The sequence below is a fragment of the Sceloporus occidentalis genome, unplaced genomic scaffold (assembly GCF_023333645.1).
Source record: "Sceloporus occidentalis isolate IW3139 unplaced genomic scaffold, rSceOcc1.0.p SCAF_2, whole genome shotgun sequence".
NCBI classification, from domain to species: Eukaryota; Metazoa; Chordata; class Lepidosauria; order Squamata; family Phrynosomatidae; genus Sceloporus; species Sceloporus occidentalis.
In genome coordinates, this window is record NW_028316982.1 from 228,444,676 (window position 1) to 228,471,243 (window position 26,568).

Genomic DNA, 26,568 nt, shown 5'->3' on the forward strand with positions numbered 1-26,568 from the left:
TTCTTATGCTTCTTGTCCTTCTTGGGAGGCTTGGGGATGTGTTCAGTCGGGCCCTGGGGTTCAGATGGACCATCCCCGGAGAGGGCCGGCGGGTCAACCGGTGGCGGCTGAATTGGAGTCTCGGCAAGGGTCGGCAGGGGGGCCGCGGCCGAAGACGAAGCTCCCACGGAAGACATTGCCCCCGAGGTGAAGACTTTAGTATAAATAGCAGCCTTCAACCTGGTCTCCCGATTTTTCCTCGCTTGAGGGGTTAGAGACTTACACAAGGCGCAAGAGGCCGGAACGTGAGTCTCTCCCAAGCACAGAAGGCAGGAGGAATGGGGATCCTGGCCGGGAATCTTACCCCCACAGACGGAGCACTTCTTAAAGGGCACTGATGGCATGATCCGAAGAGCGAGGTCAGACGGTCCGGTTTGGCAACGAGCGAGGAAACAAGTCCGAGGGAGAGACAAGTGCGAGGTCAAAACACAGTCCGGGGTCTAAATATCCAAAGTCAATTCGAGGGCTAGGCAGAGAAGAGTCAAAAAACGGTCCGAGGTCAATTTTTCCAGTGATTCCTTTCTAAAATAGAGAGCGAAGTTCCTAGTGGCAGCAAACGCGGCGGAAAAAAGGAACTGGGGAAAAGAGCGGGAACGGAGGTTTTATAGGGGATGGGCGGGGTTACCGCCAAAAAGTTTCAGCATGTTGCAAAGTGTACTTTGCCTAGTGATTCCAGAAGTTTCTGAAGGCACTGCGCAGGCGCAGTACAACCCATTTGTATGATTCGCAGAGACCACGAAGAAGAAGAAGCTATCTGACTTTTATGATTTTGAAGGTTGATATCTTTAATACGTTGGGAAATGACTGCCTTTGCTTTATTTTAGCCCAGCATTATAACATAAGTAAACAAAAAACCTATAGCAGATAATTTTTTAATTAAAGATTTCTTCCAGTTGGATTGGTAAGTGTCAGTTAGTATTAACAGTGATAAACCAACTGGCTCAAAGAGCATCTTTAGCCAGATATTTAATTTACGCAGCCAAATACAAGACTCAACTGACATTAGTCATGTTTCTAGCCAAAGGATTGCAGTAGGAACACAACTTGGGAACTTGCTAATCTTGGAAAAAGTTGCAGTAAGAATTTTATAAGTAAGAAAACTTCCTCTGCCTTTTGGCAGTTCTTCTGCATGTATAGAACATGCATCTGTAATGCCATTACTAGAGCTGTGGGGGGGGGGGGGGGGTAAATCATATTTTTATTTTCTAAGAAAGGGTAACACAATGTTGACTAACCAGAACTTTGTGGAAGATCAGGGTATAAATGTGATAAATAAGTAAGCAAAACACAGAGAGACCTACTAAAGTACTAGATTGGGCTGTTCAGCACTAGACTCACTGTGGAGAATGACATATGCACTTTCTTCTGTACCAACTTTATACCACATTTATTGAAATGTGTAGGGGCAACTTATAATATATTTCAGTCTAGAGTGGGTGAATCTAAGTTCTTTGAAAAACTAAAAATGTATACCTGGAAATAGAGCTCTTTCAGTCTGCTTGGAATGTGTCTTTTCTTGTTTCTTAATATAAGAACTCTGACTTTAATACACTGAACAGATACTGAGCAGTCACCATTATTTCTGGAACATATTCAGCTTGCTGCACATCAGTGCTCAACTAAATAATCAGTTTGGTTTAGAGGGATGTTGGTGTTGTGACAGTCCCAAAAAGAAAGTGTACAAGTGTACAAAGTAAGTGATTTTTATTTGTCTAAAGCTCTGCTTCAACCAAGGTAAACTATTTGAATAGGCACTATCATAAGAAAAAAAAAAAGAGACAAACTAAGTGGACAATGGCAACGAGTAGCAGTTTGGTATCTTGAAAATCTCCTCATACTGTTTATAGGAAAAGAAATAAGGCTGTGCATTAATCAGGTTTTCATTACACAACTCATTTCTTGCATAGGATCCAACCAGCTTCTCTTATGATAGCATTTACTTGAGATGATACAACATTTCATTTCTCAAGTCTTCAAGCTATGTTTTATTGCTAGCTCAATAGAGATTTCATTTCCCTAGAAAAAGTACTACTATGCATTTATTTATTATATATTCACTGGATTTACACTCTGTCTACCTACCCAAGATGGAATGGCTAATAAGAAAGTTGAAGAAAAGAAATGAAAGTAAAATATTAAAAAAAAAAAACAAGTTAAAAAGATAATAGACTTTCAAAAATTAAATTCTGAGAAAATTTTGCATGGAAGACAGTTACATAATGTCACTGTCACCTGGTGCAGCATACATTGTATCAGAATCAACAGCAAACTCCCTTGTCCATGTACATCTTGGGTTAGCTAACCATCTTTAAATGTTACCACAGAAAATAAATACCTTTCATCACTTCAAGTGGTTCTGCTGTTCTCCAGAGCACCACCAGGGTTCTGGACAGAAAACCATTATTTCTCACCAATAATTCAAAAACACATATTAATTTTTAAAAAAAAAAAAAAATTCTTGCTGAACTTGCTTGTTCAGCCTTGTTTCTGTTTTTGGAGAGCCAGCAAAGAGGAAACTGAAGACCGGTATAGATTAGTAGAAAGGGGTGGCCGCAGCAACTGTACAGCTGCGACAATGATTCGCTGGAAAAAGGAGCTCTGAAATGGAGGTTTTTTCCTGCGCCACTGCCAAGGCACCATTTGTGCCCTGGGGCGTTGCGCTGACATGCCTTGTATGCCATGCCATTTGAAGATGTTCAAAGATGACATACATGTCTCTAGACAATTGGTTCCCACTGCCAAACCACTCATACTGTCAAGATGTTCCTTCTAATACATGATTGAAATCTACTCTCCTGTAACTTCAAACCATCAGAAATGGTCCTATCCTTTGGGAGAGCTGTAGTTTTATGAGATATTTAGCCTTTTCTGTAAGAGAACTGGTCTACACTTCAGCATCATAAGGAGCAAGAGGTTTTCCTGACCAGAACGGACTGGATGGTCTTGGAGGGGAAACGCACAGAGAAAAGTTGCTGGGGAGGAGGAGTTCACTTCACATACAACAGAGGTAGATGGTTGGAGGAATGTCATACACTGAAGCAGGGAAACCAGGGATCGTTCTGTGAGCTTGCAGCTACAGGATCGATTTGAACTTCTCTCTGTTATCAGGGATGATGAAGAACAACAACAGCAGGGACAGACTTCAGGGACAGAGCAGGGAAGCCTGAGAGTACCACCAAAGGGAACAGCTGCTACTAAGCCTCAGAAGGAGACGTGTGGTGGTGGTGGGGACTCTTTGCTGAGCGGTCCTGAAGCAGTGGTTTGTGGACCTGACAAGATGTCTTGGGAGGTATGTTGTCTCCCTGGGGCAAGGATCCATGATGTAACAGAAAGGCTGACAAGACTTGGCAAGTCTACTGACTGTTACCCCTTTCTATTGGTCCATGTGGGAACCAATGATACTGCAAGGCACAGCCGTCAGAATACCATAAGGGACTATGAGGCTCTGGGTAGGAAGCTGAAAGAAATGGATGTACAGGTTGTCATCTCATCTTTTCTCCCAGCTGAAGGGCATGGTCTAGGAAGGGAGAAGAAAACAGCGGATGTAAACAACTGGCTCTGTAGATGGTGTCGCCAAGAACGGTTTGGATTCTTGGATCATGGGTTGCGGTTCCATGAGGGGGGACTTCTGGCAAGGGATGGGTTGCATCTCACACCAGTTGGCAGAAACGTTTTTACCAATAATCTCAAAAATTTAATCAGGAGGGCTTTAAACTGAGTTATGTGGGGGAGGGAGACAGAATTCTGAAAGGCAAAAGGGCTGGAGAAAATAGTCAAATGTTATAGAGGGAAGAAGGCAAACCGTGCAATGACCCAACAATGGGAGGCAAAAAAACTTGCACAGGCAGCATTGATGTCTCTACACTAATGCACAGAGCATGGGAAATAAGCAAGATGAACTTGAACTCCTAGCACAGCAAAGCAAATATGATATAATAGGCATTACTGAAACCTGGTGGGGTAGGTCTCATGATTGGAATGTAGGAATAAAGGGGTATAACCTTTTCAAGAGAAATAGGCCAAACAGGGAGGAGGAATAGCATTATATGTCAGAGACATTTACACCAGTGAAGAGATCCAGGACATCAATCATGGAAGCCAGGTGGAGAGCATCTGGATAAAAATTAAAGGGAAGGGAAACAACAAGGATGTTATTGTGAGAGTCTACTACAGACCCCCAAGTCAGATGGAGGAACTGGATGATGCCTTTCTAGAACAGATGACCTCACACTCAGAAAGGAGAGATGTAGTAGTGATGGTTGACTTCAACTACTCTGATATTTGCTGGAATTCAAACTCAGCAAAATCCTCAAGGTCTAGCACTTGCCTTGAAGACAATTTCATTGTCCAAAAGGTGGAAGAGGCAACAAGGGGGTCAGCTATTTTAAATCTGATCCTAACCGACAGGGATGACTTAGTTAATGGGGTGCAAGTGGTGGGATCCTTAGGTGGGAGTGACCATGTTCTCCTAGAGTTTAATCGTATCTCTTCCTTTGATAAAATTACTTCCTTTGATAAAATTCCTTTGATAACAGCTTGGTAGATGAAGGGAATGCTGTGGATATAGTATATCTTGATTTCATTAAGGCCTTTGACAAGGTTCCCCATGACATTCTTGCAAACAAACTTGTAAAATGTGGGCTACACAAGGTAACTGTTACATGGATTTGTAATTGGTTGACCAGCCAAACCCAAAGGGTGCTCAACAATGGCTCCTTTTCATCTGGGACAGAAGTGACCAGTGTGGTCCCCACAAGGCTCTGTCCTGGGCCCAGTGCTATTCAATATCTTTATCAATGACTTGGATGAAAAACTTGGGGGCATACTTATCAAATTTGCAGATGACACGAAATTAGGAGGAATACCTAATACTCCAGAGGACAGGATCAAAATTCAAAACGACCTGAATAGACTAGAAAGCTGGGCCAAAGCTAACAAAATGAAATTCAACATGGAGAAATGTAAGGTACTGCACTTAGGGCAGAAAAATAAAATGCACAGATATAGGATTGGGGACACCTGGCTGAACGAGACTACATGTGAAAGGGATCTAGGAGTCCAGGTAGACCACAAGTTGAACATGAGTCAACAGTGTGATGCGGCAGCTAAAAAGACCAATGCGATTTTAGGTTGCATCAATAAAAGTATAGTGTCTACATCAAAAGAAGTAATAGTCCCACTCTATTCTGCTTTGGTCAGGCCTCACCTGGAATACTGTGTCCAGTTCTGGGCACCACAATTTAAAAAGGATGTGGAGAAACTGGAGCATGTCCAAAGGAGGGTGACTAAAATGGTGAAGGGTCTGGAAACCATATCCTATGAAGAACGACTTAGGGAGCTGGGGATATTTAGCCTGGAGAAGAGAAGGTTAAGTGGTGATATGATAGCCCTGTTTAAATATTTGAAGGGATGTCATATTGAGGAGGGAACAAGTTTGTTTTCTGGTGCCCCAGAGAACAGGACCTGGAACAATGGATGCAAGCTACAGGAAAAGAGATTCCACCTCAACATTAGGAGGAACTTCCTGACAGTAAGGGCTGTTTGACGGTGGAACACACTCCCTCAGAGAGTGGTGGAGTCTCCATCTTTGGAGGTCTTAAAGCAGAGGCTGGATGGCCATCTGTATCTGTTGGGGATGCTTTGATTGAGAGTTCCTGCATGGCAGGGGGTTGGACTGGATGGCCCTTGTGGTCTCTTCCAACTCTATGATTCTATGAGAAGACTGGTTTACTGAACTGAAGAGAGTGAGCACTACCTGACAGCAGAAGGGGCAGGAGATCCCATTGCCAGGTGCAGACTGATGACCTCATCCACAGAGGCCACTGAAGAACTCCAACGGATGTCCTCCAGTCTGTGACAGGCTACAGGGACATAGCTAGATACCTCTCTGATTCCATCCCCTGATCTGCATCAGCAGAAGAATAGCTCAGGTCTATGTGTGTTGCAACTGCGAGTCCTGGGGTTATGATAGGGATTTGTAGCAGAGTTCTGCATGCAGAACAGATATGCTATGCTCATGTATGTTATATCTGTCACAGCCTCACCAAACCACTAGCAAGCAAGCAACTTATCATATTTTTGCATTTTACCACTTACGATACAAACTTTTTAAAATGGGTAGCATTGCATAGGACACAGACCGTTGGATCTCAAAGAAGGTTTCTTTTTGTGTTACTAAAGGAGTTTAAATTTTATTTCTTTGGTTTTCTTGGTTCCTTGGTCCAAAACACATTGCAGAAATAACCCAGTTTGAACCTGCTTTAACTGCCCAGGCTCAATGCAAGGGAATTCTGGCAGCTGTAGTTCTGTAAGACATTTAGCCTTCTCTGTCTGTGCTCTGGTGCAACAATAAACTACAACTGCCAGGATTCCCTAGCACTGAGCCAGGGCAGTTAAAGCCATCTTAGACAGGATTATTTCTGCAGTGTGTTTTGGACCTTTAACTCCCAGAGCCTACATGGCAAAAGAGAGGAATGCACTCTGCCTACATGGATATACCACACCATCTTAACAGACATCTTGATAAAATGTAAGTCTGTGATTCCAACACCATTTTTTCCTTCCTCTTGTATGATTTTTAACACTTTTGCCTGATGAAGAAGTCAGTGGAACTTCAAAACTTGTTTCATTTATTTTGTGCATCCCCCCCAATAAAGGTATCACTGTTTTGTGAAGTCTGGATATGTCTGTACTTGCTGTATGGTCAACATGGCTACAGTCTGAATATCTTTTAATTAAAATTGAGTTATTTATGTTTTCTCTGTGGTTGTGCAAGTCAGTTATTCTAAACTTGTTGGCTTTATCATAGAAATACTATGTGCTTAATGGTTAGACAAGGTATATCTCGATCCTTGGCACCAATGTGATAATTTATGGTTCTATAAACAACAATGCTAATTATGACTGTATTACTGCTCTTTTCCCCAGACCTTGGCAACCAGCATCATTCAGTTACTCTTCCCCATATGTGCCAGTAGTAATTAAGCCACAGGATTTTAATACTACCTCTGCCAACTGAAACAATGCCGATGTCCCACAATGCTTTGTTAATTCAGGAGGACCTGAATGGGATGTACTAGACGAAATCTAAAGTAGAAAGAAAGAAAGTAAAGGGTGGTGGAAGATAATATCACAATGTCACTGATAAAGTTGTGGCTTCAAGCTTAACACAAAATGTCAAAGGAAATTTCATATTATTACATTTGGAAAAGCAATTAAACTACTGGACAGCCAGATGAGTATTGTATAAAAAAATAACTGTCAGTTGGCTTTCAGATGCGGTATTCAGTTTCTGGGTTAAACTTAAATGAACCACACCATCTCTAAGGAGACTGTTAAAATATAGAACAAATGTTTCTCAAGATATAAACAGATAATTGATCACTGACTATTTTAGCAAGAAAGAGCTGTGTCAGTTTAAAGAAAATCTTGACCACATTATTTACATTTTAATGACAACCAATTTAAATTGTCTCATTTGTACTTGAAGGTAAAAAGGATATTAAAGAGCTAAATGACAAGTATGATTTTGCAACATTTTCATCACGTTTATTCTTTTGCTGAGCACGAGAATATGCCCTTGACTAATTAATCAGACCATCAAAATGTAATTTTTAAAATTACTTCTTGCGCACTCCTTCAGCCAACAAGGAATCTGGAAGTTATAGCAGAAAAAAGTAACTTTTCCAAGATCTGTCCCTAATGAACTCTTAATTGAATTCCATGAATTGTTAAGCATATTATGTGACATACATATATTGTTAATATTGCTGGTATTTGATACTGTTAACTGTTCTGTTGACACGTGTTGCTTTTACTTAAACACTTGAAATGTTTTAAGTGAATTGAACTTAAGTTAACATTATGATGTATTACAACTGTAACTATGGTTGTTGCATTTTTTAAAAAATGGACCGCTTTGAGTGTGTTGTGGAAAATGTGGTATACAAATGAGCTGATTTTTACTGTGACCACTTACAGGTTTGCCAGATGTCATGTTTTCACCACAGAAAAGTAAAATGAGGGTGACAGAGCTTGCCTCAATTTATGCATTTTTAATTCAATGCTGTGTAGACATTCAGCAGAATAAACCAGATTCTCCCTTCTATATAGAGCCTACACTAAATCTCTGCTACTTTTCTAAATTGAAACAGCAGGCATCTGTACAGCCTAGCTTGAGGAGAAAAAAAGAGTGAAAGCGTTGTGAGTGAGTGTAATAATTTGAATCTGTGTCTGTGAAGAACAGACATCTTCCTACACTTCTCAATATAGAAGAGGCATCCAAAGTTCCCAGACCAAATAGATAGTTTGCCCTTAATCAACTCTTTAATTATTCAATAACTATTGCAATAAGTCCTTGTTTGAAGACTAACACTTCAGCATGGTTGTCACATCAAAATAGTTCTGCATTATTGTCCCTGTGTGACTTCCAGGAACATGAAGGAGACCATACAGAAAATGTATGTCCTATCAAATGTGTGGGATTGCCTCACATGCTGCAGAGAAGATGACTCTCTGTATTTTGACAGCATGTTCAATAAATTCTTTTCTCTATCATTTATACACAGTGTACAGAACAAAAGGCATGAAACATATGTAGTTTGAGCTGTAGTCAGAAAAAGACTACAAGGTGCCAATCTTTGTACAGTTTTCTTCTTTAATTTGGTACCATTCAAATACGTTGGACAACAGTTGCCCTCATCTCAATGTCAGCATGGCCAACAGACCTGGAGGGTATTATGTCATGGAAGGCTGCTCTCCGCCTAGCTCCTTTGCAAATTTACAGAAGAAAATCAGTATGATAAGTTGTGACAATGTGGAAGCCTGGTATTTCCTATCATATACAAAATCATCTGACAAACATTTAATTTTTCAGACTTCTTATACAACTTAGTTTATTAGTGACAATGGTCCAAAACATACTGTAGAAATAATCCAGTTTGAGGCAGCTTTAACTGCCCTGGTTTGGTGCTAGGGAATTTTAGGGACTGCAGTTTTGTGATACATTTAGCTTTCTCTGTCAGAAGGCTCTGGTGCCACGATAAACTACAGTTCCCAGGATTGCCTAGCACTGAGCCAGGACAGTTAAAGTGGGCATTTCCATGCTTCACTGTATAACTCCTAGTTCTATTACATGTTTGCTGTTGACATTTCTGATGCCAAGTTTCTGCAATCTGCATTTGAAAAATACAATAAAAATACACATTTTTGAAATAAGAAGGGGACCTTACCTCAGCCAATTGGAAGAGTGCTGATTTCCTGCAGTGCTTCAAATGTTCAGGACTCCCCAGCTATGATGCAAGAGATAATACTTTTTAGACTAATGAAGGGAGTGGTAGCCTTTTGGGAGATTTCAATTAGTCAGTACCAACTAACCCATACAGTTGCTGCCACGGTTATCCTAAATGTCCTGGGATTTTAGTATGGATTTACTGTGGATTCTGAGATTTCACAGGAGACAGGCATCAGTGCACAGTACTCTGCTGCTTGAACTAGTCATGTTTCAAAAAGAGAAGAATGAACACCTTCTCCATTAGTCGCATAATTTGTTTCAAACTAAGAAAAACAATAAACAAAGAAGTGATAAACATAGTAGGTCTACAGTGAAGAGTGTTATGCTCTATAATGAATTGTGTCTGAATAACAGGGGACTTTTGTGCCTGGGCTAAAGGCTGGCCATTATGAATGATACATACACTTGATGGTATCATTCCTTTCACAAAGATTCAATATTATTCTCTCCTGCTGTGAAAGGAATAAAAAGAAAGGGAACATATGAAGAACACCCAGGCTGAAAGGAAAAGCTGTCTGGGATGCTTGCCAAGAATCCCCAGGCATCATGGACTCTAGTGCAATGAGCATCATCATCACACAAGACTGTTGTGCTACTGGATAGTTGAATATTTACAGGCACTGGGTATTTTTCACTGAGTGACTGCTACTGGCTGCTTACGTCTCGCAATGTAAGCAATACTTTTCTCAGTATGACATTTGTAAAGTGTATAACAACAGCAACAAAAAAACAACAACTTTTTTGTTGGGAGGGTGGGAGGGGGTAGGAAAACAACCAAGAGGAAAACATAATTTTGGCATAGGGAAATCTGCCAAAGCTTTTGGGAAGAAACAATATGTTTGCTCTAAAGAAGTAACATGGGTGCTACTAGATAAAATAAATACATAAGATACTATTTAAAAATTTGAGTATTTTTCTCAAATGATCTAAAAGTACATATTGTTATAGAAATCTCAGGAACCAAGATTTTCTCTCACTAAGTCACAGATCTGACGAAGCAAGGTGACAGAGGATCCAGAAAATGTGCTGAGAATTCAAAGTTTATTCCAATTTGCCGGCAAAGGAAAAATGTCCTCAGTGGAATTCAAAGTTCCAAAAACTGAGGCCCAGAAGCAAAGAAAATGGCTGTTCATATAGGTAATTCCAACAATGAGGTCCCTAACAATGTATTCTATTTGCTGGTTCAAAGTGCAAACGTACAAAAACTTTCATTCAATCAGGGCAAAGATACATGCATACATTAAAATACCATTTAAGCTACATCCCACACCCTCCTTACTTTTAGCCCCCCCCCCCCCCCAACCTTATCATGAGTTATGTCTCCCAGCTAGCTCCAGGCACCAGAGAATTCCAGGTCCTTCACTTGAGGTCAGCCTGTGCCCTTTACTGCTTTACTTTCCTGTTTACATTTTCCAGGCCTCAATTCAAAATACATAATTCTAGTGACCAAACTGACTCCATCTTTCTATAAATCTATTGTAGCTAAAATTTCGTCTACCTCAATATCCTGTATCATATTCAGGGTAAAAACAACCTCTTCTCCAGCAAAGAAAGATGAGAGTGTGAGTCTAGTGTGCTTAATGATGCATAGGTGCCAGCCCCCCCCCCCCCCAAAAAAAAAAAAAAAAAAAGGAATAGCTCTGGTAAGGAAGTTCAAGATTATTTTTAGCTTTTTTGTGCGTTTTTTGGGCTATGTGGCCATGTTCTAGAAGAGTTTCTTCCTGACGTTTCGCCAGCATCTGTGGCTGGCACAGATGCTGGAGAAACGTCAGGAAGAAACTCTTCTAGAACATGGCCACATAGCCCAAAAAACCCACAAAAAACTATGGATGCCGGTCATGAAAGCTTTCGACTTCACATTGTTTTTAGCATTTAAGCATTGCGACACACTCCTCTGAATGCTCTAATCTGGAGAAAATTATTGTTTTCTACTTCCAAAGAGAACTGAACTTGGCACAAAAGGATTCTCCTTCATTATGAAATAGTCCTTTAGTGCTCCACAATAGAAAATACCTTATAAACTCAACATTCCAACAGAAGCGTTGTGTGTGTATGTATGTATATATATATATATATATATATATATATATATATATATATATGATGACCTCTAATTTTTCTAAGCATATTCACTGCTTTCTGCTGCTTGTTGTACTTCAAAGCTCTGAAGAGAACTCAGTGTTAGTAGGACAAGATCTTGCAGGTAATACAGTAATTATGTGACCTATACTGCATTACTTTTGGAATTAAAAATACATAACAATGGTCCTTCAGCAAAATAACATAATGACTCACAATACCAACTTTTTTCATATACTACTTAATGTTTGCTTGCTTTCTTCAGGCCATTGCTTTATTTTTTAGATCCCCCCCCCCCCCCCAATAAGCAAGAAATAAAAAGTACTAAATAATGTAAAGAGATCACATACAATATATTAATGAATTATTGGGAAGGTATGTTCATATAATGAACTACACTATAGACTATTTTTAAGAAGTAATTTCTCAGGCTCTGGGTAGGCCCATTGTTCTGTATTAAACTATTTAAAATAAATAAAATCATAGAATCATAGAGTTGGAAGAGACCACAGGGGCCATCCAGTCCAACCCCCTGCCGTGCAGGAAATCACAATCAAAGCATCTCCGACAGATGGCCATCCAGCCTCTGCTTGAAGACCTCCAAGGAAAGAGACTCCACTACACGCCGAGGGAGTTTGTTCCACTGTCGAACAGCCCTCACTGTCAGGAAGTTCCTCCTAATGTTGAGGTGGAATCTCTTTTCCTGCAGTTTGCATCCATTGCTTTGGGTCCTAGTCTCTGGAGCAGCAGAACACAAGCTTGCTCCCTCCTCAATATGACATCCCTTCAAATATTTGAACAGGGCTATCATATCACCTCTTAATCTTCTCTTCTCCAGGCTAAACATCCCCAGCTCCCTAAGTCGTTCCTCGTAGGGCATGGTTTCCAGACCTTTCACCATTTTAGTCGCCCTCCTTTGGACATGCTCCAGTTTCTCAATGTCCTTTTTGAATTGTGGTGCCCAGAACTGGACACAATATTCCAGGTGGGGCCTGACCAGAGCAGAATATAGTGGCACTATGACTTTCCTTGATCTAGACACTATACTTCTATTGATGCAGCCTAAAATCGCATTGGCCTTGTTAGCTGCCGCATCGCACTGTTGACTCATGTTCAACTTGTGGTCTACTTGGACTCCTAGATCCCTTTCACACGTAGTTTCATTCAGCCAGGTGTCCTCCATCCTATATCTTTGCTTTTCGTTTTTCCGCCCTAAGTGCAGTACCTTACATTTCTCTGTGTTTAATTTCATTTTGTTAGCTATGGCCCAGTTTTCTAGTCTGTCCAGGTCATTTTGAATCTTGATCCTGTCCTTTAGGGTATTAGCTATTCCCCCTAATTTGGTGTCATCTGCAAATTTGATAAGTATGCCCCCAATTTTGTCCTCCAAGTCATTGATAAAGATGTTGAATAGCACTGGGCCCAGGACAGAGCCCTGTGGGACCCCACTGGTCACTTCTTTCCAGGATGAAAAGGAGCCATTGTTGAGCACTCTTTGGCTTCGGCCAGTCAACCAATTACAAATCCATGTAACAGTTACTTTGTCTAGCCCACATTTTACAAGCTTGTTTGCAAGAATATCATGGGGAAATTAATTTAAAAAGAAAAATGCTGAGTATTCATGGTTAAAGGATTTTACACAGTGCTTGCAGATGTTCCTTGAAAAACTGAACTTCCTTGACAAGAAGATCAATGCAGTAGGCCCTCTGTATCCACAGATTCTGCATCCACTGATTCAACCATCCACAGTTTAAATATACCTATTATATACACACATATATTTAAAATCCAAAGAGCAAACCATAATTTTGCCATTTTACTACTCTGCTGTATATAAGCATCCATGGATTTTGGTATCAATAGGGGGGTCTGGAACCAAACTTAAGGGCCCACTGTAATCATGAAACAGAAAATTGTCCAAACCACCTCTCCCGTACTGCCATAGCTTCATTCTCCCAGCACCCCAAAGGCTGGCACTCAAGAAACAGGAAGCACATAGGTGGCAGCTTTCTCTTTCAGTTGGCTGCTGCCACCTGCCAGTACAACCACTAAGAAAGTAAATCCTCTGGCCTCAAGACCACTCACAGTAGTCTGTACAAGAAACCATTTTCTCTCTAACTCTTCCTGACTTAGGATAAAGTCCTGTGACAGCAGTTGGACTACTTATTTGTGTTGTATTAATTAACCTTGAAGCAGCTCATAAAGAATCTTTTTAGTTTAGTGACGAACGAGCTTAGTGCTCCAGGCTACAAAGCAATTTTGAGACGGTACCATTTGTAATTTCATATTATCAAGAGGTGACTTAAAGTTATTTTCCAATTATAGGATGAAATAAACATAATTTTAATTTTCAGTTAACTTAATCCTTTCAGCCTCTACAGTGGGCTACTGCTACTGACCAATCTTTAAGAGTAGTTCAATTCAGCTAGCATCTCAAAGTAAGACTATATGTTATAAGGCAAACAATAAAAATTTCAAAATGAAGGGTTATATATTTCCTCCTGCATTTGCCATTTCTCTCCCATAAATCTATCGCTCACCACCAATCACATCTGAATTAAAATTATGAAGCATCACAAGTTTATATGATGCCTCACTGTTTCAATTCAGATGTGATCAGTGGTGAGTAATAGACCTGTGGAAGAGAAATGGCAAATGCAGGAGGATGGATGTGTGTGTGTGTGTGTGTGTGTGTGTGTGTGTGAAGTCTTTCATTTTGAAATTTTCATTTTGGTGCTTTCTAATCTGGATAAAACCTGGAAATATAGGGAGCACATTGTATAAAACAATTACAGGGGCAGTTTTAAATTAGGTTTGGCTCTCTGATCCTTGAGTTTTATTAATATTGTTGGGAAATATCCCCAAAGGGGATAGATTCTAAGTAGTTATGTGGAGAGAGAAAGTAACAGGAAAGAATGACTGATAGGAAGTAGAAATTATTTCATTCTCAAAACAAACTTCAATATCAAGTTATGTTTCTGCATCTACCCATTTCTACCACAGTCACATAGGAACTGGTCCACAGGGGCCAAATTAAAACTGTTATAATAAGAAGAAATGGCTATGTTACCACATTAAATGAAAGAACATTACATTAGTTGCAAATTTACAAATCAGTTACATAAAAGAAGAACAAAGAAAGTTGTTAGGGAATAATGAATGTTGAAATAGCAAAATGGATGATAAGGGAGACAATTATGTGGGAAAAGAATGTAAGGAGACAATAAAATTCTCTCTCCCTCCACACATACACACCATATCAAGGTACGGCTCACAAAAAAGGTCAGGATAGTACCAAAAGAGTCCATTTTATCTAACTCTTATCTTAGAATTTGTATGCATATAGACACAGCTCTAGCACATTATGGTTTAAATCCTATTGCTCATCACAATTAGAGTAATAACCTATGGTTGGGACTGTCTAGGAGGATTGAGGACTTCATTGTCAGAAGTAGCACCTGAATCCAGTCTGCCGTGATGGCTGTAGTGTCACACTACACTATACTCTTCTTTTAAAAAGTTAAAACTTTTGTACCTCTGAAAAATGAAACAGAGCTGATTCATCATTTTCTTTTGAATCCGCAGGGGCATCTAGCTGTGATGGGCTAGACGAAATCTACAGGAAATACATTAAAAAAGGCAAACATTTGAATATCAAATGACAACACAACCAGTATCAGTATTCCTTTGAAATATGGGGAAATTCTATTTGTATCTGTGCCTCCTCAGGACACAAAAGAGTATGAAAAAGCCACTTTCTTAAGGGACTAGTAAATGGCAAACTGTAAAAATATCAACACCACATTTTGCATGCAAACCTTTGCTAGAATCAATGTAACAAAAGAAAGAAAAGCCACAAAGGTAATTCCAAAGAAAGTATCACATTGCTTGCAACTAAGCCAAAGGCTTTTATTCTTTTTGTTTCCAGAATTTAAATTAAGATTTTTAACTAACAAGGTAATGCACTAAAATGCTATGCTAAATGAAGGAATCAACATTTCTAGGCTAAAATGTGCAATATTATTTCAAAATCAATTAGTTGGAAGTAAACCTCATCGGCTACAAAGGAACCCATATTCAAGTAGAACCTTATGATTTTTCAGCACTAGAAAGCTTAGGTGTGCTTGCTGGAATCTATATCCTACCGCATAATTAATAGCAATCTTTGCAGTCTAGGAAAAACTCATTTGGAAGATAATGAATTTCTGAAATACTTTTAAGGCAATAATGAACATGATTCTACCAAAGTTAAACATTTGTAAATTCCACTGATTTCAACAAGTAAGATTTAAGTACATGCTCAACATTTAAAATAAAATCAGTGGGGCTTAAAGTTACACACTTTCCTATTGAAGTAAATGGTGATTTTAAAATGGCCAGTCTAACAACACAAGTACATCCAAATAAATTATTTGGGTAGTTCAGTTTTAGCACCTTGATAGCACACATTTCTAACATTTTTGGTGCTATCATATGACCTGAAAATAAAAACAAAGTAAGCTCTCAAATTCTATCTAGTCTTCCAGAATCAGAATCATCTGGGATATGATTCTCTAAAACTATGGTTAAAGCAGAATTTTAAAAGTGGGTCTTAGATTTTAACATACAAAGACGATAGAGACTAGCCCTTATGATAGAGCATTGAAGGGGTGTTCACACATTTCAACTTCAAGAGTAACCTCTTCAAAATAATGCCAGTCCTGTCAGGATTTGATGCATGGGCAAGCTGCCTTGAGTCCGAGGTTAGGGGAAAAAGCAGGATGCAAATGAATAAATAACATAATAGAATAGAATACTATAGTATAAAATAGAACAGAGCTTCTGTTTTAGCATTTAATTAATTAACTATGGCCCTCTACAGGCAGGCCTAAAGTGCACCCGTCACGTGCTAGGGGTTGGCCAGGGGTGCACTGCCCATACTGGCCTCACCCCTAGCACGTGACAGAGGCGTCAAAATGGCGGCGCCCTGTACACATGGGCACCGTCATTTTGATGCGACAGATGCTTAGCATCTGCACGTCCCAGCGTGTTTGTGACGCTGCAAGTGTGCCATTGGAACCCGCTTTTTAAGGGTTCTTTTTGCTTCGTGGGGAAGCCCCGCAGTCTGGAGGCTGCAGCTTCCCCACGGAGCAAACCAGGGCAGCCGGGGACCATCCGTTTTGGGCGGTCTGTATCCCGCCTATGTTTCTTTAGCTGGCACTGTTTTCTGCCTTTTAAAATAATGTATGAAAGACATGTTTTCTATAATTATGTAAGATCATATAATGTACTAAGAAATATACACTGTCTGGAAATTGTGAAGCAATGGTAAAGACAGGGAGTAATATATTTTGTTCCAGATCATTTTGGAAAATCTGAAGAAATGCACTAAATCTGCAGGAAACAGAATGTAGCAGTTTCACAATGACTGTATTCAGCAAATATGTTTCTATGTAGGAAAGCCAGAAAAGTGATCACTGCACATCGTAACCAATGTACAATGGGTTCACTGGGCATCAAGACTAATGCACAACAGGAGACTAGCTAGTGCCTATGTGCATTGGTACAGCCTTGCCAATGTCCTGTTACACATTTTTGCAATTCAGGCAGGGTTCCTTAGTAATTCTACTACATTGCTAACTACATAGAAAACTATGCAATTCAAACTGTGGCAGAGAATTCTGGCTGAAATGGCAATAGCATTTACATTTCTACACCACTTAATAGTGAACTTAGCACTCTCTAAGCAATTTACAATCTATGAGCCAATTGCCCCCAACAAGCTGGGTACTCATTTTCTGTTCTACGAAAAGATGGAAGCCTGCGTCAACCTTGGAGCTCTGGGATCGAACTCACAATATTGTGGTTGCAGTACCGGCATTTATCCATTGAGCCACCAGGGCTCCTTATCTTTTAGTGCTTTTCAGAGATCTGAAGTTACTTAAGGAATATAAAATATATTTATCTGTAACTTAAATGCATGCTGCAGCCCTGATCCGGTGCCTTGTCAGCGATAAAAAGAATGGCAAAACGCTGCTGCTTTTAGCACCAGCAAAAAGGCACCTTTACCACGGTGGCTTTACAGTGCTCCTTTAGCACAGCATATCTATGTCGTTGGGCATGTGGTGTGATGCCGGCATCAGAATGTCATGTGTCCCTGTCAGTGCTTCAAGCTGGTCTGTTTAGCGCCATAGTTATTAGTCTCAGCATGTCACCAGTTTCTGCTTCTTCTGAGCTATACTTTTTAATCACCTTCATGAATGTCTAAAAATTAAAAGTATGCATGAAATGAAACAAGTGCCTTTACTGATAACCAGCGGTCTAAGATGGGGATGGCAGAATGCAGCTCTACTGTGGTTGGAATACAGCCACTATTGATAGTCTCTTTCTTTTCTCATTTCAGTTTAATTTTTGATTTCATGTGCTTCCAAATATAGGCAAATTAATTGTGTGTGCTAAAGGACATGTGAAGCAAGTGAAAAACAAGAGGAGTCAACAGATGTTTCATGCAAAAGCAATGGTGAAGATGATATGCTTGGAAGAACGTCAGACTGCATTCCTGGACCAAATACTTATGAAAGTTCTGTATTTTACAATACTTGAAAGTTCCTTTTGAACATCAGTTTTTACATGTGCTTAGAAATTATTTTGGCACAGGAAAGATATGAGAGCCACTGAGGTGCATTGGTCTCAGTTTTGGACTAGGACTGGGAGTCCAGGGTTTGATTACTCACTCAGCCATGGAAATACACCGAGTGTCCCAGTCTCTCAGTATTAGAGGAAAACAATGGGAAGCCACTTTTAAATAAATCTTCCCAATATATCAGTCAACTTGAAGGCATGTAACAAGAATAGTAGTTAAAGGCAAGGCAGTGATAAATGAGCATCTTATTTTAAACATTGTATTTTTCTTTCTAAAATATTTTAGGATCTCCTTTTTGGTTTCCTGCCCATCAGGAGCCCAGAATCTTTGGAAAATGCAGATGTGTGTGTGGGGAGCCTCCATTCAATTCAACCTCCAGCCTTCACATCTCTAAATGTAGCTGAATAAAGTAGAGTAGGAAATACATATCTTACTTCTATTCAAATGGATAATAAATTATCTAAAACATTAGAATTCATTTTAAAGCTTTTAAGGTTTTTTTTTAATGTTCACCTCTGCAAACTGAAACAACGGAGACTTTATACATCCTTCAGTAGAGTTAGATGAATCAGAACAGCAGGTACTTGAAGAAACCTAAGACAAAAGTTAGCAGAAAAATAACATTAGGGGTTAAAACTCGAACAGAATGTTGAAACCTGTCTGTAATTCATGTACAGCTGTATGTAGCTACTGCTAAGTAGTATGTTCCTCCTTCCCTTCCCCTATCATCACCATCATCATCTGCAATGTACTTTCAAATCAAAATGTTACAGGAGAGATAAAAGAAATTACTGCTGGAGGCTAAGAATATCCAACCAAAATAAGGGGAGGAGAGAATGGAAAATGTGGTTTGGTAAGAATTATACGATGAATAAAAGAAGCGGAAAGAAACAAAAGAACTGGAAAGTAAGAAGGAAAAAGAGTATGAAAACATTTTTAAGTCAAGAGAAAAAAATTAAATTGAATTCTATAGAGAAATGGAAACCAATTTAACAGAAAAGGGGATAAAGAAACATAAAATATGAGGTCTAGAATAGGCTATGAGAACTAACGAGTTTAAAATAAAACAAAGATATAAGATAAGACATTGGAAGGCTAGATAAAAAGGCATTAGATGCTCAACTCTGAAAACTTTGAATAGAAAGCTTCATATGCAAAGGAACTATTATGAGTTTTTAAAAAAGTGCCAACTGAATACTGCCAGTTGAAAAAAATCATATGCAACACTATAACACCACAGAGGAAAGAGTGAAACAAAAAATGTACATACAAGATCACCTTCCATTCATCTACCATATAGTGAAAATAATGGAATGGATTCAAATCTAAGTGTGGAAAAATGAAAAAGGTCTAAAATCCTGTGCAGTTCTCTGTACAGTGGATACAAGGATGCAGATATCATTTAGAATGGGGTGGTGTACAGAGTAACGTTTTCCAATGATTAGCTAGTGTATGAAAAAGAAACAAGGTAAGCAGCTTGGAACAGAGGTAGACTTCACCAATATATAAAATCAGAGAGTTGGAAAAGACCACAAGGGCCATCCTGTCCAACCTCCTGCCAAGTCCAACCTCCTGCCATGCAGGAAGACACTATCAAAGTATTCCCAATAGATGGCTATCCTGCCTCTGCTTAAAAAGCTCCAAGAAGGAGAATCCACCACTCTCTGAGGCACCATGCTCCACTGTGGAACAGCTCTACAATCAGGAAGTCCTTCAAGTGGAATCTCTTTTCATGTATCTTGAAACCATTGCTCCACGTTCTAGTCCCTGGAGCAGCAAAAAACATGCTTGCTCCATCGTCAGTAAGACATCTCTTCAAATATTTAAACATGGCTCACATCATTTCATCACCTTCTCTTCTCCAGGCTAAATATAACCAGCTCCCTAAACATCTCCTCAAAAAGCATGTTTTCCAAACCTTTCACATACCTAGACACACTACCTTGCCCACATCCTTCTTGAATTGTGGTGTCCACAACTGGACACAATAAAACGGGCCCTTGGTATCTGTGGGGGATCCATTCCAGACCCCCCCCCCCGCGGATACCAAAATCCGTGGATGCTCAAATCCCATAGTACTCAATGATGGCACGCCATCATTGAGGACAATGGCACTTTGCCATCGCCTCATCCCGGGTGCCAGCCTTGCTATTCTCACTGTGGCAGACAGCACGGGGGTACCTCTTCTTCCTCCTTTCCCTGCCTCCTCCCTCTCCTCTTCTTCTCCTGTCATCGCTGCCTCGGATCTTTCTCTTTCTCCTCCTCCTCTTCCTTTTCTTCGCTCTTCTTCCTCTTCTCCTTCTTCCCCATCACCGCTGCTGCTCCTCCTCCTGCTCCTCTTACCTTGCCATCTCCACCTTCTTTGTCTTCCTCTTACCCCCCGTTGCCTTGTTGCTGTTCGTCCTCTTTTCCTTCCTCCTCCTCCTCCCCACATCCTCCACATTCTCCTCCTCCTCTTACCCCCTTGTTGCCCTGCCGCCACTTGTCCTCCTTTGCTTCCTCCTCCTCCTCTTCTCCACTCTTCCTCGTTCTCCTTCTCCTTCCTCCTCCTCTGTCAACACCACCCCCCGCGGGCTTGCTATCCACGTACGCTCAAGTCCGCAGATATGGAGGGTGGACTGTATTCCAGCTGAGGTTTGACCAAAGCAGAACAGAGTGGTACTACTATTTCCCTCAATCTAGACACTATACTCTGATTGACGCAGCCTAGGATTGCGTTGGCTTTCTTAACTGTTGCATCACATTGCTGACTCATGTTCACATTGCTGACTCCTAGACTCTTTTCACATGTACTGGTTTCAAGCCAAGTATCACCCATCCTAGATCTGTGCATTTCATTTTTACTGCCAAATCTTACATTTTCCCCGTTGAAATTCATTTTGTTAAGTTTTGACCCAGCTTCCTTATCTGTTAAGATCATTTTGAATTTTGATCCTGTCCTCTGGGCTATTGGCTTCCTTCCTAATTTAGCATCATCTGCAAATTTGATAAGCATGCCCTCTATTCCTTTATTCAAGTCATTGATACAGATATTGTGTAACAAAGGGCCTATGACAGAGCTCTGTGGCATGCTGCTAGCCATGTATCTCCAGGAAAAGGAGCCATTGTTGAGTACTCTCAACCAATTACAAATTCACCTAACAGTAGCATGGTTTAGCCCACATTATATTACCTTATTTGGGGGACTTTGTCAAAGGCCTTACTGAAGTCAAGTCATGCGCAACATGCACGCTACAAATTTAAAAAAATTGTAAATGCCAACACTGATACTCCACTTTCCCTTCGTGGCTATAATGTTATAAAAGCATGGCAACCTACTCAGAGCATTTGTTTAAGCAAGCAACTTTCCCATAATAATAATTCCAATAAATAAGTGAATGAGTCTTCATTCTGAATTTCGAATTTAACAACTGTTTATTAGATGAATAACTACTATGACCAATCAATGTTCAAGAAATATGCTCTCAATAAAACAGAATACTACATAATTCTTCTCAATGGATTATTAAATGCAAATCAGGAATGCCAAATTGGGCCTTTCTGCTAATAACATTCTGCGGTTGACGCCTTGGAGAAATAAGCTTATTAGAACAAGACGATTTTAGATGCCTTCTCTCTTGCTGTTGTTTGCAACACTGGAAAAGTGCATATACTAGTACAATACACCAACAGGATTTCATCTTAAACTAGCACTGCTGGTAATTTGGATTGCACAAATGCTTAAGAGTTAGGGTTAAGCTTCCCAAATTCTTCCCCTCACACCCAACAGTACATTATTGCATATGATGCTAAGTGTGGGGAAAAAATTGTACTGCTACCCACAGAATCGAACATACAGTATTTATCATGGTATAAACAATGCAGGCCAGAATCCAACTGACATACGTAAAGTTAGTACATGTGTATGCGTATACACACATGCACATACACACACTTGTAGAGCTGGGTGAACATTAAGGTTACAGATGAAACAAATGCAAGAGAGAAAGATTGTCAGATGTTACAGTAAATTTTAAATTCATCCATTGTTAATAAACATTCACAAAACAGTACTGTAAACTGGTATTGTAACAATTTCTATAGGGTTGACATTTTGGTCTATATTAGGGAACCTTAAAGAATAACAAATTTGTTCCTATACAAGGCCTTTTATACAAAATGTAAGGTCTGTGTTTAATGAATTGGGTCTAGTTTATGAAAGTAGATCCTGTAATAATAATTCCTGAAAGCCTGTGTTATTATACATTCATTTTTCTTTGGGGTGGCACCAGACACTTTTAAACATCATAAGCAGTTAACACTTGAAAGTCTATTTTCTTGGTTCAGGCCACAGAAATAAACTTTTTATTAAATAATCAGTCAGAAGAGTTGCTCTTGAATGTATCTATTTGCATTGAGATCCTTGTATTGATTAGGAAATTAGGATCTAATAGTATATATAAAAACATTTTAAGTGCTTTTAAAAATTAAAAAAAAGTTTGTAAATTCATTGGTCCACATTTCCATGTGCTTATGAGAAGGTCACTAAAACACACACTGTCTATGAATAACTCTCTTCCCAATAAAGTCTAATAGTAACTCAGTGGGATAAAATTAATGCCACAACTCTGAACCACTAGTAGTCTATGAAATGAATATCGACAGGCTGTGACAGAAGAAAATACAATTGGGTAGGAGAAGGAATGCAACGAAGTGGTTGGACAATGTAGAGGAACGCAGAGATAAAAAGGATAAACAAAACTATCAGTCTGGATCGGTTATTTCCTAGTTCATTATGGAGAAACCATTTCAAATTGTGAAAGTATTTCATGCCTCTCAATTGACATAAAATGTAAGTTTTTATTTCTCTTAGATGGTAGAATTATGTCACTTTCTCCAGATAAATAACCTATCAAATAGTTGCCAAGAAAAGTTATATCACTCTCCTTTCTATCTGTGAAACATTCTTTCCTTTAATGAAAGGATTAAGTGGGAAAGATAATGGCTTACTTCTTGTGCAGTCAAGGCATGTTCTCCTGCTAACAGTAGCATACTGAGGCCTCCCATTTGTGTAGGATCTGTTGAGAAAGAAAAATAGATATGCAAACATCTCAGTCAAAATGTTTATTTTGAGAAGTGGGCTTGTGCACGTTTTAATGCCTTAAGTGTACTGGCCCTCAACACTGAAGATAAAGACTGCAGTTCTTGAAAAGAATGTGTTTTGAATCATATTGCAGGAAAATGCTTCTGCCTTTTCCTAAACACCTATTTACTATTTTCCAAAAATTGTATATTTTTCTACTGCAATTTGATCCACCTTGTTCCATTAAAACTGTGTGTGGGGGGGGGGAGGCACAAATAATACCAACGGGTAAACAGAATACATGAACAATTCCAACAGTGGATGCCTCACTGGAGGGAAAACTTGATCATACTACAACAATAAGCTATTCATAAAACTATTCTACTACTAAGAGCTTTAAATATTACAATAAAAAGCAAAAAATACATATGACTGGTTTGAAATGCCATCCATCAATTTTTTCTACATAATAATAATAATAACATTTATTTACTTATACCTCACTCTTCAGCCAAAAGGCTATCAGAGTGGCTTACAAATTGTTAATTAGACATTTCCCTGCCCTCAGGCTTACAATCTAAAGAGACAAGACACAAAAGGCAAAGAGAATGGCAGTGGGAAAGGGGGGAAGTCCAGCAGATCTTCACTCCCTCTGAAGTCTGGACCATGGCATATGGACTGGAGGGAGGGCCCTTAGAGGAATGGAACTGAGCTGTGATTGTAGACCTATTCCTGATTTAGATGATCTGGAACTGTATCTTAAGTGTGAAACTTTACACTGCAACCCCATCCCCACCCCACGATGGACCACACACACATTCCTGTCTGCTGGAACTGCTATCTTATCACTTCTGGTTGCCATTTTGGACTATTTTTCAGACAAAACAAATATTTTTTGAGGGGGAGTTAAACTATCACACTTACATGCACTTTTGGAACAAACAGTGACTAAAGAAGATGCCAAACAGCAAATTAAATTGGAAGGAAGGTTATTGTAAAGGTGAAGGAAAGAAAAGTGGAGTTTGCATATACTTTCCCCACTCCTACCCTACAGAGATCAGGGCTTTTATCCTTTCATATCTGCCACTCCCAATTGGGGAGGGGAAAATATGTCTCCAGGGTACATGATGGACAAGGCCAGTCCATAAGAATGGTCCTACTGATGGCAAAAGACATATTCCCTAGCAGAGATGTTCCAAGTGGTGAGTGTCCTGTTGGAGTCAGGATCAGAGATACTAAAAGTACAATCCTTGGTTACCTACTGTGATAAATCTGTTGGGCGCTTCAAGGAGAAATAGAAATGTTGATACTTACCTGTGATACACTCATTTCCAGCAGTCAGGGTCCTAACCGAGGTTTGGGTAGCTCCTCCCATTTGCTCCTATAAGTAGGAAAAACAAAAGCAACAACCCGGTCCCCTATAGGGAGGAGCTAGCCCCCTTGGAAGCCAGTCGTTAGCCAGCCAATGTAAAGAAAGGCAATAGCCATCCATATCAAAGTACCATCAGTTATTAAAACAAATAACTAACTGACCTATAAACTAGAATCAAGAACACATATCTCATTGGAGAACTCCAAAGGATATCCATCAGGTGGAGCCAGATCACACAGTCAGCACCCAAGGGTGGGTAGGATGTTAGGACCCTTTCTGCTGGAAATGAACATATCACAGGTAAGTACCAACGTTTCTTTTCCCAGCAGACAGGATTGAAACATTATGAAGTTTGAGATTAACCAAAGCACCCTCTAGGATAGGGAAGAATGTGCTGCTAAGGTGACAGAAGTGTCTGGCACCACCTCCTGTAGGGCTCTTGGAGCAAAGGCTGCCTCTGCGGACTGAACTATGTCCAGCTTAAAACCTCTTAAGAAGGTGAAAAGAGACTTCCAAGTGGCTGCTCTGCAGATCTCTGCCAGAGAGGCACTCATGTCCAAGGTACTGAAGTAGCTGTGCTCTCGGTGGAGTGAGTCATCATCCTTTAGAAGTCAAACCTAGAACCTGGTAACACTCTCATATGAATTATATGATCCATCTACTCAGGGTAGATGGCAAAACTGTCTCAGGGTCCCCTGGTGGAATAAGACAAGCAAGACCTCTGAGGTCTTAAAAGTGGAAGTCTATTTAATGTATATTTATAGCGCTCTGTGTACATCCAGCATGTGCCATATCTTTGTAGCCCTTTAGTTGGTCAAGGTAAAAAATGCCAAAAGCAAGATATTCTGCATAACAAGGAATGCTGAGTTAACCTTTGGGACAATGGAAGGATCCGGGTGAAGCACTGCCAAGTCTGGTCTGAAGATGTAAGGTTGTGTGCCGAGCTCCCAAACGTGGCAGCAGAAGTAGCGGCTGTCAGAAAAAAGGAGCCTTCAAAGACAGACGTCTGAACAAAGCCTCACGAGGAGGCCGGAAAAGCTTGACCGTCCAGACCTTGAGGACTGAATGAAACCCACCGGAGGGAACAAAGTCCAGTCGGTGGGGTCCTGATGGAAAAATGCCCTTAAGCCAACTCTTGATGTGAGGGTGGGAAGAGAACCTAGCTGCCCTCTTTGAGGCAGAATGGATGAGATAGTCGCCATTTGGTTGTCAGTTGTCTTGGATCACCACGCTTGATGCCATCTTGGAAGAATTGTATGAGGCTGGAGACCAAAAGTAGAGACATTTTATCTGCTTGAATGTAATGTTATTTGGACAATCTGAAGTGTATCCACAGGTGAGATTGGTGGAAGGACCTAGAAGCTAAGATGGAATCCACCACCTCTGAGAAGTATTGGCATCTGTTAATCTGTATGAGCGATGATGAAGTCACTCCGGGTCTGGATGAAGAATCGGGTCCTGAGCCAAGAAGTTCTGGCGAGGTGGTAGAGCCAAGTGTGCCACCACCACCAGGATCACACTTAAAATGACTCTCAGGATCCTGGCCATCCGCCTGGAAAGGAAAGGACTCAGAAAGCTTAGACCAGGAACCCCAGACATAGAGAAGTAGGACCCTCCTGACTGACCACAGATAGACAGTTGTCACTAGATGTTTCACTGAGGCCATCTGACCTGAGCCAGGTGAAGGCCACACTCACCCCCCATATCATGTTTGTGTCTGGTGAGATCTGGGCTCTTCCTCGTCCCCAATCAGATGTCCGTTAAGGATGCACAGGGAGGTCCAGAAGCTCAAAGACTCTGTATCCCGGGGGGGACGGGGGGGACTGGGGTTAAGTGACAGGTATTTAGTGGGATGGCCTTCTGGTGAGACAGGAGAGGTCCTGTAAAAATCTGACACAGAAGTTGGTCCGGAGGAGGCTGAGTATCACTTCATCCAAATCCCAGAGGAAGGCTACTGACACGAACGGACCTTGGTCCTGGCTGTCCGAGGATTATAAAAGTTGACGTGGAGATAGTTGAGTCAATCTAGCGACTGGGGGGGGGGACCCCTCTTGTGGCAAATGGCACTCACATCCCCTAGAAGCCCGGAGAAAGAGACAGGG

At 40.3% G+C, this 26,568-nt stretch overlaps 1 protein-coding gene across 14 annotated transcripts in view; it reads right to left on the reverse strand.

The window, feature by feature from the left end:
* The window catches only part of BBX (BBX high mobility group box domain containing), a 181,358-nt gene that overhangs the window by 41,846 nt on the left and 112,944 nt on the right, over nt 1–26,568 (reverse strand). For all 14 annotated transcript variants that reach the window (XM_089512340.1, XM_089512339.1, XM_089512336.1 and 11 more), the window contains 5 exons: nt 23,022–23,089; nt 18,546–18,626; nt 14,946–15,026; nt 9,270–9,329; nt 7,045–7,125 (listed from right to left, as the gene is read on the reverse strand). In XM_089512340.1, the coding sequence (XP_089368466.1) occupies nt 7,045–7,125; nt 9,270–9,329; nt 14,946–15,026; nt 18,546–18,626; nt 23,022–23,089 (371 nt within the window). The remainder of the gene's footprint in view (nt 1–7,044; nt 7,126–9,269; nt 9,330–14,945; nt 15,027–18,545; nt 18,627–23,021; nt 23,090–26,568) is intronic.